The sequence below is a fragment of the Haliotis rufescens genome, unplaced genomic scaffold (genome assembly GCF_023055435.1).
Source record: "Haliotis rufescens isolate VD_foot unplaced genomic scaffold, xgHalRufe1.0.p SCAF_14, whole genome shotgun sequence".
NCBI classification, from domain to species: Eukaryota; Metazoa; Mollusca; class Gastropoda; order Lepetellida; family Haliotidae; genus Haliotis; species Haliotis rufescens.
The window spans coordinates 29,258,496-29,278,804 of record NW_025963824.1 but is presented as its reverse complement, the minus strand read 5'-3'; the positions used below and the strand labels follow the sequence as shown (position 1 = coordinate 29,278,804).

At 40.4% G+C, this 20,309-nt stretch overlaps 1 protein-coding gene across 3 annotated transcripts in view; it reads right to left on the bottom strand.

Moving 5' to 3' along the window:
* Positions 1 to 20,309, bottom strand: part of LOC124152657 — a 77,770-nt gene that overhangs the window by 49,182 nt on the left and 8,279 nt on the right. For all 3 annotated transcript variants that reach the window (XM_048395250.1, XM_048395249.1, XM_048395251.1), the window contains exons 2-4: positions 18,389 to 18,460; positions 17,552 to 17,614; positions 12,810 to 12,830 (exon numbers count right to left, since the gene is read on the bottom strand). In XM_048395250.1, the coding sequence (XP_048251207.1) occupies positions 12,810 to 12,830; positions 17,552 to 17,614; positions 18,389 to 18,412 (108 nt within the window). In that variant the 5' untranslated portion in view covers positions 18,413 to 18,460. The remainder of the gene's footprint in view (positions 1 to 12,809; positions 12,831 to 17,551; positions 17,615 to 18,388; positions 18,461 to 20,309) is intronic.

Here is a 20,309-nt window from a genome sequence, read left to right as displayed (position 1 = left end):
ATTTAGTATTTATAGCCACATCGGCAATATTTCAGCCATATCGTGACTTACATCAACATCAACATGGTCCTGATATATTGTACTATATTTCCCCAGCCAGCAAACAAAACGTCGACTCACTTGGATTACGTCAGCAGGTAACCCGTGTCAAGTGACAATGAGGTCTATTCAATCATCTACGTGAAATCAACACAACAAACTTCCTCCGTGCTTCACATGCCAGCTATTTTACTGCAACGCGAAGTGCAAGCTGTTGTTTCGGCGTGGGGGGTAGAATCACAAACTGTTTAAATCCTTATCTTACTCGTAATCCAAGAATTGCGGTTGAGGCAAGTGGACGGTGCACCGAATTTGGGCCAACATATTTGGTTTGGTGTACACACATTGTGCACGTGATGGTCATCACGATGAAATCGACTACGCTCCCCAGGACACACGTGTTGCTCATAAAGACTTTCGCCATCGGTGTGACATGTTGATACCAGAATTCGAAGTCGATTGTTAGATTTGTGTTTGTTTGTTTGTTTGTTTGTTGTTTAACGCCGCACTCAGCAATATTCCAGCTATATGACGGGAAGCATGGTTTGTTAGATGTTAATTACAAACAAATATAGATACTAAAGTTAACAAATGTTATATTTGGGAAAATACTCATTTGTAAGTACACATTTTTGTACTTTTTTGGTTAAGACCCGTTCGGTAAAAACATACTAGAATTTGTATTTTACCTGAGTGAGTGAGTATGGTTTTATGCCGCTATTCTAGAAATATCACGGCGGGGGCCACCAGAAATGGGCTTCACGCATTGTACCCATGTGTGGAATGGAACCCGGGTCTTCAGCGTGATGAGCGAATTCTTTGCCCATTAGGCTACGCCGCCGTACTATTCTACTAAGACAGAGTTATCCCAAATATAACTTTGGTTTTATTGGACCACTTTCCAAATGGCATATTGCAAAAAATTGTATTAACAGCTTTTGGAAATGGGAGCCGTGTCAATATACTCTCGTGAGAGGGGTATACATGGTCCGTGATCTAGACTGCCACTTATCCGATTTCCATTGTTGTGGAAGCCTCCGTGTCTGAGCTGGTTAGATCGCTGACTTTGTGTGCTAGCGATTAGGTGCCTCACGCTGAGAGTGTGGGTTCGAAACCCGAATGGGATTCAACCTAGAAAGGCACTAGAATGTGTACTTTTCGAAGAAACTGCTATCCCAGATGTAACATTTGGTACATTTGACCACTTTCTAAATGGCATTGTGGATTCATGTCAAAGCAAGGTAAGCATGGCCAAATCATACATTCTCAGGCTGGAAAATTGGCCCATAATGTCATAAATTACATGTAGAAAGAATAAACAAATGAATCTCAAGCAGTTTCGCGATAAGTCTCAACTGTTGTTATCTATGGAACACACACACACATCAACATCAGAGTGAGTGAGTATTTAGTATTTATAGCCACATCGGCAATATTTCAGCCATATCGTGACTTACATCAACATCAACATGGTCCTGATATATTGTACTCTATTTCCCAAACCATCAAACAAAACGTCGACTCACTGGTATTACGTCAGCAGGTAACCCGTGTCAAGTGACAATGAGGTCTATTCAATCATCTACGTGAAATCAACACAACAAACTTTCTCCGTGCTTCACATGCCACCTATTTTACTTCAACGGGAAGTGCAAGCTGTTTTTTCGGCGAGGCGGGTAGAATCATAAACTGCTTAAATCCTTATCTTACTCATAATCCAAGAATTGCGGTTGAGGCAAGTGGGCGGTGCACCGAATTTGGGCCAACATATTTGGTTTGGTGTACACACGTTGTGCACGTGATGGTCATCACGATAAAATCGACTATGCTCCCCAGGACACACGTGTTGCTCATAAAGACTTTCGCCATCGGTGTGACATGTTGATACCAGAATTCGAAGTCGATTGTTAGATTTGTGTTTGTTTGTTTGTTTGTTTGTTGTTTAACGCCGCACTCAGCAATATTCCAGCTATATGACGGGAAGCATGGTTTGTTAGATGTTAATTACAAACAAATATAGATACTAAAGTTAACAAATGTTATATTTGGGAAAATACTCATTTGTAAGTACACATTTTTGTACTTTTTTGGTTAAGTCCCGTTCGGGAAAAAATACTAGAATTTGTATTTTACCTGAGTGAGTGAGTATGGTTTTATGCCGCTATTCTAGAAATATCACGGCGGGGGCCACCAGAAATGGGCTTCACGCATTGTACCCATGTGTGGAATGGAACCCGGGTCTTCAGCGTGATGAGCGAATTCTTTGCCCATTAGGCTACGCCGCCGTACTATTCTACTAAGACAGAGTTATCCCAAATATAACTTTGGTTTTATTGGACCACTTTCCAAATGGCATATTGCAAAAATTTGTATTAAACAGCTTTTGGAAAGGGGAGCCGTGTCAATATATTCTCGTGAGAGGGGTATACATGGTCCGTGATCTAGACTGCCACTTATCCGATTTCCATTGTTGTGGAAGCCTCCTTGTCTGAGCTGGTTAGATCGCTGACTTTGTGTGCTAGCGATTAGGTGCCTCACGCTGAGAGTGTGGGTTCGAAACCCGAATGGGATTCAACCTAGAAAGGCACTAGAATGTGTACTTTTCGAAGAAACTGCTATCCCAGATGTAAGATTTGGTACATTTGACCACTTTCTAAATGACATTGTGGATTCATGTCAAAGCAAGGTAAGCATGGCCAAATCATACATTCTCAGGCTGGAGAATTGGCCTATAATGTCATAAATTACATGTAGATAGAATAACCAAATGAATCTCAAGCAGTGTCGCGATAAGTCTCAACTGTTGTTATCTATGGAACACACACACACATCAACATCAGAGTGAGTGAGTATTTAGTATTTATAGCCACATCGGCAATATTTCAGCCATATCGTGACTTACATCAACATCAACATGGTCCTGATATATTGTACTATATTTCCCCAGCCATCAAACAAAACGTCGACTCACTGGGATTACGTCAGCAGGTAACCCGTGTCAAGTGACAATGAGGTCTATTCAATCATCTACGTGAAATCAACACAACAAACTTCCTCCGTGCTTCACATGCCAGCTATTTTACTGCAACGCGAAGTGCAAGCTGTTGTTTCGGCGTGGGGGGTAGAATCACAAACTGTTTAAATCCTTATCTTACTCGTAATCCAAGAATTGCGGTTGAGGCAAGTGGACGGTGCACCGAATTTGGGCCAACATATTTGGTTTGGTGTACACACATTGTGCACGTGATGGTCATCACGATGAAATCGACTACGCTCCCCAGGACACACGTGTTGCTCATAAAGACTTTCGCCATCGGTGTGACATGTTGATACCAGAATTCGAAGTCGATTGTTAGATTTGTGTTTGTTTGTTTGTTTGTTTGTTGTTTAACGCCGCACTCAGCAATATTCCAGCTATATGACGGGAAGCATGGTTTGTTAGATGTTAATTACAAACAAATATAGATACTAAAGTTAACAAATGTTATATTTGGGAAAATACTCATTTGTAAGTACACATTTTTGTACTTTTTTGGTTAAGTCCCGTTCGGTAAAAACATACTAGAATTTGTATTTTACCTGAGTGAGTGAGTATGGTTTTATGCCGCTATTCTAGAAATATCACGGCGGGGGCCACCAGAAATGGGCTTCACGCATTGTACCCATGTGTGGAATGGAACCCGGGTCTTCAGCGTGATGAGCGAATTCTTTGCCCATTAGGCTACGCCGCCGTACTATTCAACTAAGACAGAGTTATCCCAAATATAACTTTGGTTTTATTGGACCACTTTCCAAATGGCATATTGCAAAAAATTGTATTAACAGCTTTTGGAAATGGGAGCCGTGTCAATATACTCTCGTGAGAGGGGTATACATGGTCCGTGATCTAGACTGCCACTTATCCGATTTCCATTGTTGTGGAAGCCTCCGTGTCTGAGCTGGTTAGATCGCTGACTTTGTGTGCTAGCGATTAGGTGCCTCACGCTGAGAGTGTGGGTTCGAAACCCGAATGGGATTCAACCTAGAAAGGCACTAGAATGTGTACTTTTCGAAGAAACTGCTATCCCAGATGTAACATTTGGTACATTTGACCACTTTCTAAATGGCATTGTGGATTCATGTCAAAGCAAGGTAAGCATGGCCAAATCATACATTCTCAGGCTGGAAAATTGGCCCATAATGTCATAAATTACATGTAGAAAGAATAAACAAATGAATCTCAAGCAGTTTCGCGATAAGTCTCAACTGTTGTTATCTATGGAACACACACACACATCAACATCAGAGTGAGTGAGTATTTAGTATTTATAGCCACATCGGCAATATTTCAGCCATATCGTGACTTACATCAACATCAACATGGTCCTGATATATTGTACTCTATTTCCCAAACCATCAAACAAAACGTCGACTCACTGGTATTACGTCAGCAGGTAACCCGTGTCAAGTGACAATGAGGTCTATTCAATCATCTACGTGAAATCAACACAACAAACTTTCTCCGTGCTTCACATGCCACCTATTTTACTTCAACGGGAAGTGCAAGCTGTTTTTTCGGCGAGGCGGGTAGAATCATAAACTGTTTAAATCCTTATCTTACTCATAATCCAAGAATTGCGGTTGAGGCAAGTGGGCGGTGCACCGAATTTGGGCCAACATATTTGGTTTGGTGTACACACGTTGTGCACGTGATGGTCATCGCGATGAAATTGACTACGCTCCCCAGGACACACGTGTTGCTCATAAAGACTTTCGCCATCGGTGTGACATGTTGATACCAGAATTCGAAGTCGATTGTTAGATTTGTGTTTGTTTGTTTGTTTGTTGTTTAACGCCGCACTCAGCAATATTCCAGCTATATGACGGGAAGCATGGTTTGTTAGATGTTAATTACAAACAAATATAGATACTAAAGTTAACAAATGTTATATTTGGGAAAACACTCATTTGTAAGTACACATTTTTGTCCTTTTTTGGTTAAGTCCCGTTCGGGAAAAAATACTAGAATTTGTATTTTACCTGAGTGAGTGAGTATGGTTTTATGCCGCTATTCTAGAAATATCACGGCGGGGGCCACCAGAAATGGGCTTCACGCATTGTACCCATGTGTGGAATGGAACCCGGGTCTTCAGCGTGATGAGCGAATTCTTTGCCCATTAGGCTACGCCGCCGTACTATTCTACAAAGACAGAGTTATCCCAAAGATAACTTTGGTTTTATTGGACCACTTTCCAAATGGCATATTGCAAAAAATTGTTTTAACAGCTTTTGGAAATGGGAGCCGTGTCAATATACTCTCGTGAGAGGGGTATACATGGTCCGTGATCTAGACTGCCACTTATCCGATTTCCATTTTTGTGGAAGCCTCCGTGTCTGAGCTGGTTAGATCGCTGACTTTGTGTGCTAGCGATTAGGTGCCTCACGCTGAGAGTGTGGGTTCGAAACCCGAATGGGATTCAACCTAGAAAGGCACTAGAATGTGTACTTTTCGAAGAAACTGCTATCCCAGATGTAACATTTGGTACATTTGACCACTTTCTAAATGACATTGTGGATTCATGTCAAAGTAAGGTAAGCATGGCCAAATCATACATTCTCAGGCTGGAGAATTGGCCTATAATGTCATAAATTACATGTAGAAAGAATAACCAAATGAATCTCAAGCAGTTTCGCGATAAGTCTCAACTGTTGTTATCTATGGAACACACACACACATCAACATCAGAGTGAGTGAGTATTTAGTATTTATAGCCACATCGGCAATATTTCAGCCATATCGTGACTTACATCAACATCAACATGGTCCTGATATATTGTACTATATTTCCCCAGCCATCAAACAAAACGTCGACTCACTGGGATTACGTCAGCAGGTAACCCGTGTCAAGTGACAATGAGGTCTATTCAATCATCTACGTGAAATCAACACAACAAACTTTCTCCGTGCTTCACATGCCAACGCGAAGTGCAAGCTGTTGTTTCGGCGACGGGGGTAGAATCATAAACTGTTTAAATCCTTATCTTACTCGTAATCCAAGAATTGCGGTTGAGGCAAGTGGACGGTGCACCGAATTTGGGCCAACATATTTGGTTTGGTGTACACACGTTGTGCACGTGATGGTCATCACGATGAAATCGACTACGCTCCCCAGGACACACGTGTTGCTCATAAAGACTTTTGCCATCGGTGTGACATGTTGATACCAGAATTCGAAGTCGATTGTTAGATTTGTGTTTGTTTGTTTGTTTGTTTGTTGTTTAACGCCGCACTCAGCAATATTCCAGCTATATGACGGGAAGCATGGTTTGTTAGATGTTAATTACAAACAAATATAGATACTAAAGTTAACAAATGTTATATTTGGGAAAATACTCATTTGTAAGTACACATTTTTGTACTTTTTTGGTTAAGTCCCGTTCGGTAAAAACATACTAGAATTTGTATTTTACCTGAGTGAGTGAGTATGGTTTTATGCCGCTATTCTAGAAATATCACGGCGGGGGCCACCAGAAATGGGCTTCACGCATTGTACCCATGTGTGGAATGGAACCCGGGTCTTCAGCGTGATGAGCGAATTCTTTGCCCATTAGGCTACGCCGCCGTACTATTCTACTAAGACAGAGTTATCCCAAATATAACTTTGGTTTTATTGGACCACTTTCCAAATGGCATATTGCAAAAAATTGTATTAACAGCTTTTGGAAATGGGAGCCGTGTCAATATACTCTCGTGAGAGGGGTATACATGGTCCGTGATCTAGACTGCCACTTATCCGATTTCCATTTTTGTGGAAGCCTCCTTGTCTGAGCTGGTTAGATCGCTGACTTTGTGTGCTAGCGATTAGGTGCCTCACGCTGAGAGTGTGGGTTCGAAACCCGAATGGGATTCAACCTAGAAAGGCACTAGAATGTGCACTTTTCGAAGAAACTGCTATCCCAGATGTAGCATTTGGTACATTTGACCACTTTCTAAATGACATTGTGGATTCATGTCAAAGCAAGGTAAGCATGGCCAAATCATACATTCTCAGGCTTGAGAATTGGCCTATAATGTCATAAATTACATGTAGAAAGAATAACCAAATGAATCTCAAGCAGTGTCACGATAAGTCTCAACTGTTGTTATCTATGGAACACACACACACATCAACATCAGAGTGAGTGAGTATTTAGTATTTATAGCCACATCGGCAATATTTCAGCCATATCGTGACTTACATCAACATCAACATGGTCCTGATATATTGTACTATATTTCCCCAGCCATCAAACAAAACGTCGACTCACTGGGATTACGTCAGCAGGTAACCCGTGTCAAGTGACAATGAGGTCTATTCAATCATCTACGTGAAATCAACACAACAAACTTTCTCCGTGCTTCACATGCCACCTATTTTACTGCAACGGGAAGTGCAAGCTGTTGTTTCGGCGAGGGGGGTAGAATCATAAACTGTTTAAATCCTTATCTTACTCGTAATCCAAGAATTGCGGTTGAGGCAAGTGGACGGTGCACCGAATTTGGGCCAACATATTTGGTTTGGTGTACACACGTTGTGCACGTGATGGTCATCACGATGAAATCGACTATGCTCCCCAGGACACACGTGTTGCTCATAAAGACTTTTGCCATCGGTGTGACATGTTGATACCAGAATTCGAAGTCGATTGTTAGATTTGTGTTTGTTTGTTTGTTGTTTAACGCCGCACTCAGCAATATTCCAGCTATATGACGGGAAGCATGGTTTGTTAGATGTTAATTACAAACAAATATAGATACTAAAGTTAACAAATGTTATATTTGGGAAAATACTCATTTGTAAGTACACATTTTTGTACTTTTTTGGTTAAGTCCCGTTCGGGAAAAAATACTAGAATTTGTATTTTACCTGAGTGAGTGAGTATGGTTTTATGCCGCTATTCTAGAAATCACGGCGGGGGCCACCAGAAATGGGCTTCACGCATTGTACCCATGTGTGGAATGGAACCCGGGTCTTCAGCGTGATGAGCGAATTCTTTGCCCATTAGGCTACGCCGCCGTACTATTCTACTAAGACAGAGTTATCCCAAATATAACTTTGGTTTTATTGGACCACTTTCCAAATGGCATATTGCAAAAAATTGTATTAACAGCTTTTGGAAATGGGAGCCGTGTCAATATACTCTCGTGAGAGGGGTATACATGGTCCGTGATCTAGACTGCAACTTATCCGATTTCCATTGTTGTGGAAGCCTCCGTGTCTGAGCTGGCTAGATCGCTGACTTTGTGTGCTAGCGATTAGGTGCCTCACGCTGAGAGTGTGGGTTCGAAACCCGAATGGGATTCAACCTAGAAAGGCACTAGAATGTGTACTTTTCAAAGAAACTGCTATCCCAGATGTAACATTTGGTACATTTGACCACTTTCTAAATGGCATTGTGGATTCATGTCAAAGCAAGGTAAGCATGGCCAAATCATACATTCTCAGGCTGGAAAATTGGCCCATAATGTCATAAATTACATGTAGAAAGAATAAACAAATGAATCTCAAGCAGTGTCGCGATAAGTCTCAACTGTTGTTATCTATGCACATTTCTTGTCACTGTTTCCACAGTCAAAGGGTACCTCACATCAGCACGAACTATAATGTGCTATTGAACTCGCCACAAGACCTCGTTGTTTGCCCAGACAGGACACGCACATTTCCATCGTTTAACTTGTCGCGGGCTACCCACTACCCCATTCTTCACAATGGTACGTGCCAGTGGGCTGGCCTCATACATATTCATACGGGTTCTTTATTAGGTCACAACTCAACTTATGTCAGCTTATCAGTATGTTATTTAAGGCAGGAGCATCACATCCAAATAAACGCTATGACTATTGTAAGCCTATGTTAAAGCATGGGAGTTACGATCATCTTAGCACTAAGATCGCTTTGTGCAAGTGGACCCTGGTCTATAAGTATCACACCCAGTGGTTCATGTTCAATTCCCCACATGTGTACAACATGAAGCCCATTTATGGAGTCCCGGCCAAGATATTGATGAAATATTGCTAAAAGGTGGTGTGAGACCATACTCACACATTATTCTTATCTGAAAACCTCATGGCATCAACAAGTGATACGACCCCTGAAGATCCGGGATAGAATAGGTCTTCAGCAACCCATGCCTGCCGAAAAGCGACTAACAGGGCCGGGTCGTCAGGCTTGCTGACTTGGTTGATACATGCCATCGATCCCAGTTGCGTGGGTGGATGCTCATGATATCAATCACTGGATGTCTGGTCCATACTCTATTATTTACAGACCGCCGTCATATAGCTGGAATATTGCTGAGTGTGGCGTACCACAACAAACAAACAAAGTGTCTAATCGTAGACGTGTTCAGTTAAACCACGGGTCGCTCGATTGGTCTGACATACTTAAACCATATCCAACATTTATAGCACATAAACTGCCAAAAAAACATTGTTTTGTTAAAGGTATTTTGAAAGATATCAAGAAACTCAATGCTCAACTTTGAGACCACTGTGTAAGTTGGCCCTGCGTGAAACACGTGAAATCTGTCCCCTGAGCCTTTCGCACGTGCACCTCGCACTGCCGATTTGCGTTATGAAATGCATGTCCCAGGGCAAGTATACCATTCATTGTGGACCAACTCGAGCACTTTTATCAATTACTTAAATATAACTTGCCAATGTTGGTGGTCTTATCATGAGCAAACATAGCCCTCATCAAGATAATAGTAATTTCGTTTCTATCAGTTCGTTTCGTTGAACTAAAAGCTACCAAATCGCATGTACTGTACAAAAAATTGAATTCATAGAGTCACATACCGTATAAAAAAAATCATAACACATATTTCGAAGTCCATAAACAGATAAGCAATTAGTCCTGATATAACTTAATATTTAGTTGTTAATTTCTCACAATTCTTTCCCTTGTCACATTGGCAGAAGACTACATTCGTTTATCTTCCGTGCGGGTTCCAATCCCGCCGGCGACAAACGTTTTTCATGAAATTGTTCTATTATCAAGATGAATGATACTGGTAGTCTAGATCACGTGGAAACCTCGGTGTCTGAGTGGGTCAGATCGCTGACTTTGTGTGCTGGCGATTAGGTGCCCCATTACCCGAAGTGGTAAACGTCTGAGACCTGCATCCTTCGGGCTTTCCTCCCACATAAAGCTGGCACGTCGCGATATAACTGGAAAACTTTTAAAAGCGGCGTTAATCCAAACTCACTCACTCACTCACTTAAATGCAAGGAATCTGACGATCTTATAAGGTCGATTACTGTTTTTAAACTGCTCTTTGTTATGTAAACTTTTATGATTATTCAAATTACGTTTTGCCTGGTGATACCGTCCCCTACTGATCTTACATAGGCGTACGAACCAACGCTTAGATCTATTGCATCCTGGTCTACGTCAGGAGATACCCTGACTGACACGTTCCACACCAAATCTGCAACCAATATTACATCAAAGTTATCTCTGTATTTTACAATATCATCTTCTCAACAGGACCACCTTCGTGGTCTTGTGGTAGAGCATCCGCCCCGGCCGCGCCATACCAAAAGACGTTAAAAGATGGTACTTGATGGCTAAAAGGAGGACTGGTCAGTTCGGAGTCAGTATACTGTGTCTGAGTGGGGTATACGTGTTAAACTGCGGCGAGGTATCTCAGTGGGTTAGCACTATAAAATCGCCATCAGTCCGGACTAGTAAGAGTAAGCAGCCAAACCCACACGTGCATGCACGTCGCTATATATAAGTGCAATAATCTTGGACGCGAAGTTTAATGCCATTTCACCTCACCTCATCTAATATTCTCAACAAGCAAACATGCTGTGATCATAACAAGAAGATCCCTCTGGAGGAATGTACTCACATCCTACAAATATATCCTTGTCACTTTTCACCAGATGATATGAATGTTTTGTCCATAGGACACAATCACAATTAGTCCTCACTTCTGTGACCAGGTGAGACATATGTCTCTTAACAATAGCAGCTAGACCACCTGATTCTTGTGGAGGAGTTACTGTTCGTGGTGTAAACATAACACATAGGAAGATTTGATAGTTTGAATGTCATCAAGTTTGGTCTCTGCAAAGAGACCAATATCCAAATTATTAATCAGAGAAGTCAGGATTTATCAATTTGGATTCAAGTCCACATACATTAATGAACTTTATACACAGCTTAGTCATGTTTTAGGGATTGTTGTTGTTGTTGTTGTATTACTGTAGTTGTAATTCTTGTTGTTTATTGTTATTCTTCCTTGACACCTCTATGGGACACTGCACTTTACCTTTTGCCCAGGTTGAACAGTTTCTGGTGGAGATATGAATGTGTTTGATGTCGCTTTGCTATTGCTTAGAGGAGGGCAATCTCTCTGATACTGCCTGTCTCTAGTGTTATTATCATGATAGCCACTGTCTGAGCAGATTCTTCTGTTCTCTAAGTACGACCTGTCCCTTACAAACATTGCATTTTTACCATTTGACAAAGAACGTGTATTTCAAGTTTTGGGGACAACAGAGAGCTTAAAATGCGGCGCCATTCTATTTCCAACTATGACGTCATATCGTGTGCGGTGTGACCTCATAACGGTGACGTGCTGTGTACAACAAAAACCGTGCCAGGCTTGATTCATTTTCTTCAGGGACATGTAAGTATCGGCTTCATGGTGACAAACGGAGTATCAGTGTTACACACTTTCATTGTCTGCCATATATGCGAGCAAGGTATAATGATGTAAACAAACACTTTTTCAGCATAATGAAACGTCATATTTTTTTATCGGCGTTTTCTTTTTTTCAGATCCACAACCCAAAATGCGCGCTAAAATCAATCTCATTGATAACATTAAAGAGTTCGTGTTAAATTCTGTCACGGTAGAATTGAGATAAACATGTACAGCCAGATTTTATACAGTTCAGTTTCAGTTCAATTTAGCGCTATGAAATGTAACTTTGCTCAACATTGAAAACACAGTATGTTTATCTCCTTTTAGACATAAAATGCTGCTACTATTTTACCACTATAAAGACACATAGTCATTGAAACGTACATAAAATGTCTTTACTCTCCCGGTGAATATTGTGTATAAGCTGACAAAGCAAACGGTATAAACGTTACGTTGTGAGGATTGCAAGACCCGATTCACAATTCCCACTTATGATATTGATCATTTTTTCCGTCAAATCTGGCATGGCCATCTGTAGATCAGAGCAGGCATACAGAATAGGTACCTTGGTTCTTCAGGTGGAACTAAACGTGCAGGTCTGGGATGTGGCACACGTATAGACAATCTCTCTGGACCTCAGTTTGAACGGTATATGTCTCTATGGGTAATAAGCCTTGCACGACCCACCTTTCTAACATCTTATAGTCACATTTAGAAGCTGTAGTATTAACTGAAGACAGATTTGACGTCCTGCTTTCAGCTTCTTTATTCTTTCCTTGCAACCTTTCGGTATAGATGCTAGAACCGTTATCAAGCAAGTGAAACAGGTACCAGCATCTCTACCGAAGTGTCACAATGACAGAATATAGAAGTTGCAGGTAAAGAGGTGATAAGGTTGCCTGTGGTTTCACTATCGATGGATAGTGAGCTGCACCACCAGTGTGTAACATTATCCGTATTATTACACATCTACAGGGACACAGACAATACACTACACTCCACTTCTCCTGGCAGCTGATATGTCCAACTATTGATTAAATTTGGTACATTGTTTCAGCACGCATGGTGGAAGAAAGTGAAATGGGGGTACTTACATATCGGTCCATCACACGTTGCTGAAACAGAAGATGTTTTCATGAGGACATAGCCAGTTTATCCCAATGTGTGCACACCAAAAGAAAATAAGATTCATCAGATAGTTTTCAAGCAAGTGCATGAGTGAATCGCTGGCCATTTGTGCGTGTATATTTCAACCACTTGGTGCGAAGGATAACGCCCTACTCCACGGTATCCTCGGGAACGCAATACACTATGAAGAGATCACAAGCCCTGTGTTCCTTATCCCATGACTATGAATGAAATAAGGGATGCAGGGATGAGTGCGCCATTGTCACCTCTATCGGATTACCTTCAATGTTTCGTTTTCTTACCAACCTGCCTCTGTCAATTAGATATATATATATATATATTTGGGTATTTTCATTTAAGGGAATGAAGATTGTATGGCATTACACGTACATGTCCATGGACTTCATCTCTGTATGGTGTATGTAAATCATATCCAAGATTATTTGTAAGTGCGAAAACAAATGACACAGATACTGTGAAATGATATTTCAGGTATCAGATATATAAATACATGTGGCCCATATTATTCGGAAATAGAGAAAGATGTGGATTTTTGTATTTATCAAGGACCTGACCCAGCTAACACTGACAGTACACATGTATGTTGTAGTTGGAATCAGACTATTGGTGATTATATATTATATATATATGATATATTATGAGTAGACAATTTCTTTCACACGAAAGATTTTAAGTCCTTGTGCGCACCTTCTGATATCTATCCAGTGTGCATTGGATTGGTTAACGCCATTATGATTTGTAAGGTACATATTTCTATTGCTCTTTTGAACTGTTTTAAAGTCAGTGACATGACACTACCTGGCTCTGTATTCTTACCTAACCTTATAATACACAAAAAAGTGCCTGAAGCTATCACAGTTGAGTGAGTGGGTGAGTTGTGTTTAATGCCGCTTTTAACAGTATTCAAGTCATATCACGGCGTGTCAGCTTAATGTGGGAGGAAAGCCCGAAGTGATGCAGGTCTCAGACGTTTGCCACTTCGGTGAAACCCACGAGTACGGGTATGGTGCTGACAAACCTAGAAACATAACCGGGACGAACCGGGATTCGAACCCGCAATCATAGGTTTCTGGCAAACACAAGGGACGCAACTCTGCACAGCGAATTGTGGCGCCTTAGTTGACTGGGCCAACCGTGACACCCTATCACAGTTCAATAAAATAGTTATGTTATCTGTGACCTTTAACTTAACGGATAGTGTGTCGTCATCGTCTTTATCTGTGTGTCATAGGGAAACACCTTAGTCAGTTGGGTGGTCGATACATATAAAACACAAGTTGGCTTCAGGATTGATTTTCTCTTGTCATTACACATGGTCGTAGGTATCAGGCTGGTTATGAAGGTATCAGGGTGGGTATGTAGGTATCAGGATGGGTATGTAGGTAGCAGGTTTGTTATGAAGGTATCAGGATGGGTATGTAGGTATCAGGGTGGGTATGTAGGTATCAGGGTGGGTATGTAGGTTTCAAGTTGGGTATGTAGGTATCAGGGTGGGTATGTATATATCAGGTTGGTTATGAATGTATTAGGATTGGTATGTAGATATCTTGGTGGGTATGTAGTTATCAAGTTGTGTATGATATTATAGAAGTGTGGTTATGTCGGTATCTCATTCATTATTAAGGTATTAGGGTTGGTATGTAGTAATCTGGATGGGTATGTAGTTATCAGTTTGTGTATGATATTCTAAGGGTGGTTATGAAGGTGTGAGTGTGTTCTTTTAGGTATCAGATTCGTTATTAAGGTATCAAGGTGGGTAAAGTGTGGGTGAGTAGTTGTCGGGGTGGATATGTAGGTATCAGGAAAGGGATATAGGTATCATATTCCGTAAGTAGTTATCAGTTTGGGTAAGTAGTTATCAGGTTGAATAGGTAGTTATAAGGGCTGGTTTGTGGCATCAGGGTGGGTATGTCAATATCAGGTATGTAGGTGCATGATCGGGTAGGTAATTACCAGGTTGTGTGTGTAGGTGCATGATTTGGTATGTAGTTATCAGATTGGCTATGTTGTTATCACGTTGGGAATGTAGGTACATGTTTTGGTATGTAGGTAAATGATTAGGTATGAAGGTGCATGATTGGGTATGTAGGTACATAATGGGGTATGTGCGTGCATGGTTGAATATGTAGGTGCAAATTGTGGATGTAAGTATATAATTGGATATGTAGGTATCTATTTGCGTGTGTAGTGATAAGGGTTGGCATGGAGATACATCATGTAGGTACATGCTTAGGTATGTAGGTACGTGTGCGGATGTGTAGGTTTCCATCTTGTACATGTTCCAGTTAATAGATAGACGTGTTGATACATTTGAATTTTTCAAATTAATATGTATATGTCCATTGAATATGACAGTCTGTTTCTTTGTATGTCACTATGTGCACCGATTGATATTTTTTGTATGGAAAAGGATCTCAGCTAAAATGACATCGTTTTGCATGCTACTTTCAATAATTCAACATTGCATTTTGCTTCATACCAACTGCTGTTATGCAACATATTACCTTTTGCATTGACATACATTCGGCATTGCAGATTGCATTGACCAACTACACTCTAGATCTCCTCCTGAAAATGTGATTATGCCTGATGAAATACAGTATTTGTCTCTATTGCTAAACAATTGTTCATTCTGCTTTGTTTCAGAAAAGACTATTACGAGTGATGCAGAATGTAATATTGTCGGATTTATGATTCAACTACCCCGTTCCGCTTTATGCCTGGGGTTTTTTTTAAATCATATACACGTCTCGTCTACACGCATGTTTGCACGGTCGCTGAGAACAATCAACTTATGATAATTCATTCTGACTACGAAACTTACTACGAGGATAGCTCTGCGTCTCAAGATGACCAGGCCAATTCGTACAATTTCCCAGTTGAAAACATAATTTTGAAACATATTGATAAATGAAACATTGAAGAGCATAGTCCCCTCTTTATATTAGGTTTCAACACAACAGAACTTTATAGATCATATATTGCTAGGTATTTATCAGATTAAAGGTCTAAACAATATACGTTTTTAAATCCTCTTAATATGAATTGAAGGTGCTACCTCAGAAAGTATCAAAACGTGTGTCCCTTTTGGGAACGTTTCCTGAGTTGAGGCTGAGGCTGGTTTGTAATATTTGTCTCTTATTCAAACAAACCCATGTGCACTAACGGTTGTATGCATGACTAGCACATGTGTACATCGGAAGCGATTGATGCTATAATACATGGAGCGACGAATGACAATGCTATTATATTCTACCCAAAAGACGTTTATCTAAAGCATTATGAAAGAATCGGATGTTATTTAATCGTTTTGGAGTAGTACGTTATATCTGAAAAGATCTGTGGTCCAAAATCGGCCCCAAATAGCTCATGAATCGAAACAGTTTTTAGCAGGTCATTGTTTTTTCACGTCCGCAACGGCTTTTACATTATTGTGAATGAACCAGACAGGCACATTGGTACTACCAAGGTCCTCTGTGCCCAATGATCGATATATGGTCGCTTGGTCGGTTTGTTGTTTTACGCCGCACTCAGCAATATTCCAGCTATATGACGGCGGTTGATCGATATATGAAGCCAGTATATTGCAGCTCATGTAGCAACGAGTATGCGCCGTAGATGGGTACCTTAAAAAGAAACTAGAATCGAGGAAATCGGCTGCCCTAGCACTTTGGTTTCCAGCCATTCATGTACCACTTTATTAGTATTCGATGTACTTGAGGCGCTGGTCCGTTTTGACTGATATCCCATCGAGACACACAAAGCTAATTGCTCAAAATGTTCCAGTCATAATGCCAACAAGCAGAAGAGCATATGTATCATAATTTGTCATGTACGTCCCCGTCAAGCATGTGTGTTCACAAAACAATAATATCATACAACTCGTGGAAGGAATAGTTGAAATAAGATCACGACAATACTAAACTTTGCATCACTCACAGTAGCACCTTCAGGTAAGCAACATGGAAGTGGATGTATCGCAAACAAGGAGAATATCATTATCCCCCCGTCACAGTGGTATTTGTCAAAAAGGGGGATGTAGTTTGGGGGATGCAAAATGCAGTGTTGAATTATGAAAGCAGTATGAAGTATAATGCAAATTTAGCACAGCTCATCTTCCATACTCAGTAGGCGGACACAGAATCAGTTCAGGTAGGAATGTCTCTCCATAGATGAATTTTGCTTCATTATCACTCAAGAGATAAGTAATAAGTACCAAATAAACAGTGTGTGAGTAAGTATGGTTTTACATCGCTTTTAGCAATATTCCAGCAATATAACGGGGACACCAGAAATGGGCTTCACAGATTGTACCCATTTCGGGAATCGAACCCGGGTCTTCGGCTTGACGAGCGAACACTTTAGCCACTAAGCAACCCTATCGCCCCCACCAAACAAATAAGGTAAGAACTTTCTCTGGTGCTTCATTCTTTAGCTCTGCTGATTAAATTTTCATGAGGGCAGTTGAATATGTAACAGTTTGTATGTCTGTTTGGAACTAGGGACCTATATCTCACACATTCTACATCTGTTCACAAACACTGCTTGTCCACCCTTCACCTTATATTTGTTTACAAACTACGGTTGTCCATCTTACGCCCTGTATTTACTGACGGACGAGTACAATCGGTACCCTGTTTGTGTCTACATACAACCTACAACAACAGTCCTGCATATGTGAACTCACCACGAACTCATCCTCTGCTTCTCCTCCAACCTGTATCAGCTCTGCTCCAGACATGACTTCGGGCTGAAACACAGCAAGTACTTTCTTTAATACCGATATTGTCTTTTGCACCAATATCTCTTAACAATATTGTCTTTAAGATAAGATCAACACATATGCTAATTAACCAACTATTTGGATGTTTTAGTAGAACAGGCTTAGTAACCACATATTTCAATGTTGATTTAAGGCACTATTAAGATGTTTACCCAGTTAACAGTTTTTCGGCACTTCGAAATCTATGGACTTTCAATTTTTCTATTCTTATTGCAATTTGACAAGCAGCTGTCTTTAATGGCCTAAGATTAGATTTCAAAGGGTTTTGTCGCTTTTATTCATGTATATGGAAACCATGTATCTTTGTTTGACACATATCTGCCGCATAATGTGCAATTGTGCATGTATTTTCATACACTTACCAAATACCAGTCTTCATCATCACTGTCAAAGTCTTCATTGTCAAAGTCTACACTGTCACAGTCCTGTATTTTGGTCTCACACAACAAGTCCAACCAATGACATCTGATACTTGTCTTTAACTACTCTAAGTATTGAGTCAGGGAATAGGTGCTGCAATGTTCATTATCTACAGAAATACGACGTTTTGTTTTTGCCGCACATGCAATTTATTTCCACCACAAGCTAAAGCGCGCCAGAGACGTATTCGGCACATCCAACACAAATAATTATTGATTTCCTCTGTCAATATATTTGCCGTAGAGTAGTGTTCCCGAAATATTCCACAACAGTAAAATAAACTATAGCTAGACGCTTGTTAGAAGTTCACCATGCTCATACCTGTGTAGGACTTCTATCCTCCATGTTATTCCTGAACTGTTCAGCTGCCTGATTCGTGATGGACTCAATAGCCTGGAAGGAAGATTGAGAATATGAGAAACACAAAGTGATATAACAACATAGTCCTGCGTGATGTAGACTTAAGCTACTGGCTATAATATACAGGCACTACCACTACTACAAACACTACGACTACTACTACTACTGCTGATGTTGATTCTGATACTACCACTACTACTGCTACTACAACTACTACTACGACAACGACTACTACTACTACTACTGATACTGATACTACCACTACTACTGCTGCTTCTACTACTGCTGATATTGATACTGATACTACTACTACTACTACTACTGCTGCTGCCACTACGACTACTACTGCTACTACTACTACTGCTACTACTACTACTACCACTACTACTACTACTACTACTACTACTACTACTACTACTACTACTACTACTGCTTCTACAACTATTAATAATGATAAGAGAAAGGTGAGACATAACTTGTCACTTCACGACATCAAATAATACAAATATTATTAGAACTATTTACAAATTTTATAAATCATCTTTATAAATTGAATATCTGTTCCTTTTGTCTTAAGACAGTTTCTTTGTGTAGATTTTGTTCAATTATTGTAACAGATGGCCCATATCTTAAGGACAGATATTCACAGAGCGACATCTGGGTCACAACGTTGATCTCCTGTATTACATGCTTAATTAGTGAAGTGAAGTCAGTGTCACACAATCACACCGTAAAGGTTCCTATTACACATGCCAATGCCTTTTTAGGTACCAATAACGTTTGATATGTTTTAGCAACTGTGTTATATTTTCTTCTAAACAGTAACATATGAACTGAACAAAGTGAGAGACCGTGGGAAATGGTCTAAATATCCTGCAGGGTGGAACCGTTTGTGCGGCTGGTTAACCTTGTATTTTATTTGTACATCCACACGGGGAAAACCCTGTTGCTATTAATATAGGCTGTGTCACCTGTCCACACATCGGATTAATCCTGGAGTCGCTTTTCCCTTTTGAACGGTTCATGTCACCTACGGCTGAATCACAAGATTGTTGTGACAGCCCAGACAATTGTCAGCAAGTGAGAGTAGATGTGTCTTTTAAATGTAAGCACAATCATTCCAAAGATGAACTGGTTATAGCATACAGCCATATAATTAAAACAGAGACAATTATGTAAAGTGATCATATGTGTCCTTGAATACCTTAAACTGGAGTATCCCTTTAATAAAGAGAATCTAAGGAATAGGCAATAACGAAACCCGCTATCGTGGCTGATCAGATATATTTTTAAATTCAACACACGTCACAATATCGGCAATAAGTAAACATGTTTGTGACATATGTAAAAAACGACATAGAAATTGATTTGTCATTCAAACGTTTATGTCAACTACTACATCATATATCATAGGTATATCTACAACCGAATCTTATGACTTCAAACTGCATTGTGTGATTTCAGCACACATTCACTGACGGAAGACCTATTACAAACGCCTATCAGAAATCAAATATATGTGAACGACTAAAAACTGTGCTGCTTCTTGGTGTCAGGTTTTAGTCAGTTTGAATCGTTGTCTTTGATGTTAACAACAACGCCCCTTGATGCAGTCATATCAACACGCACCTACCACCCCTCTATCACCCCAGCCGCTTCATGAGTTCAATAGTTAACATTCCCCCACTCCTTCCGGTTCGTCGTATCTGAGGTCATTGTCTGCCACTGAATGTTTCTCGTACATATAGGACGCAATATATCCGACAGAACTATAGATGTGTCTGAAGTCTTTGTGGCGAGTTTGTTCTTATTGGAAGGGACACATGCTTCAGTGGACGACTCGTTATCACATGTTTTGTCGGGTATCAGTATTGCATTGGTG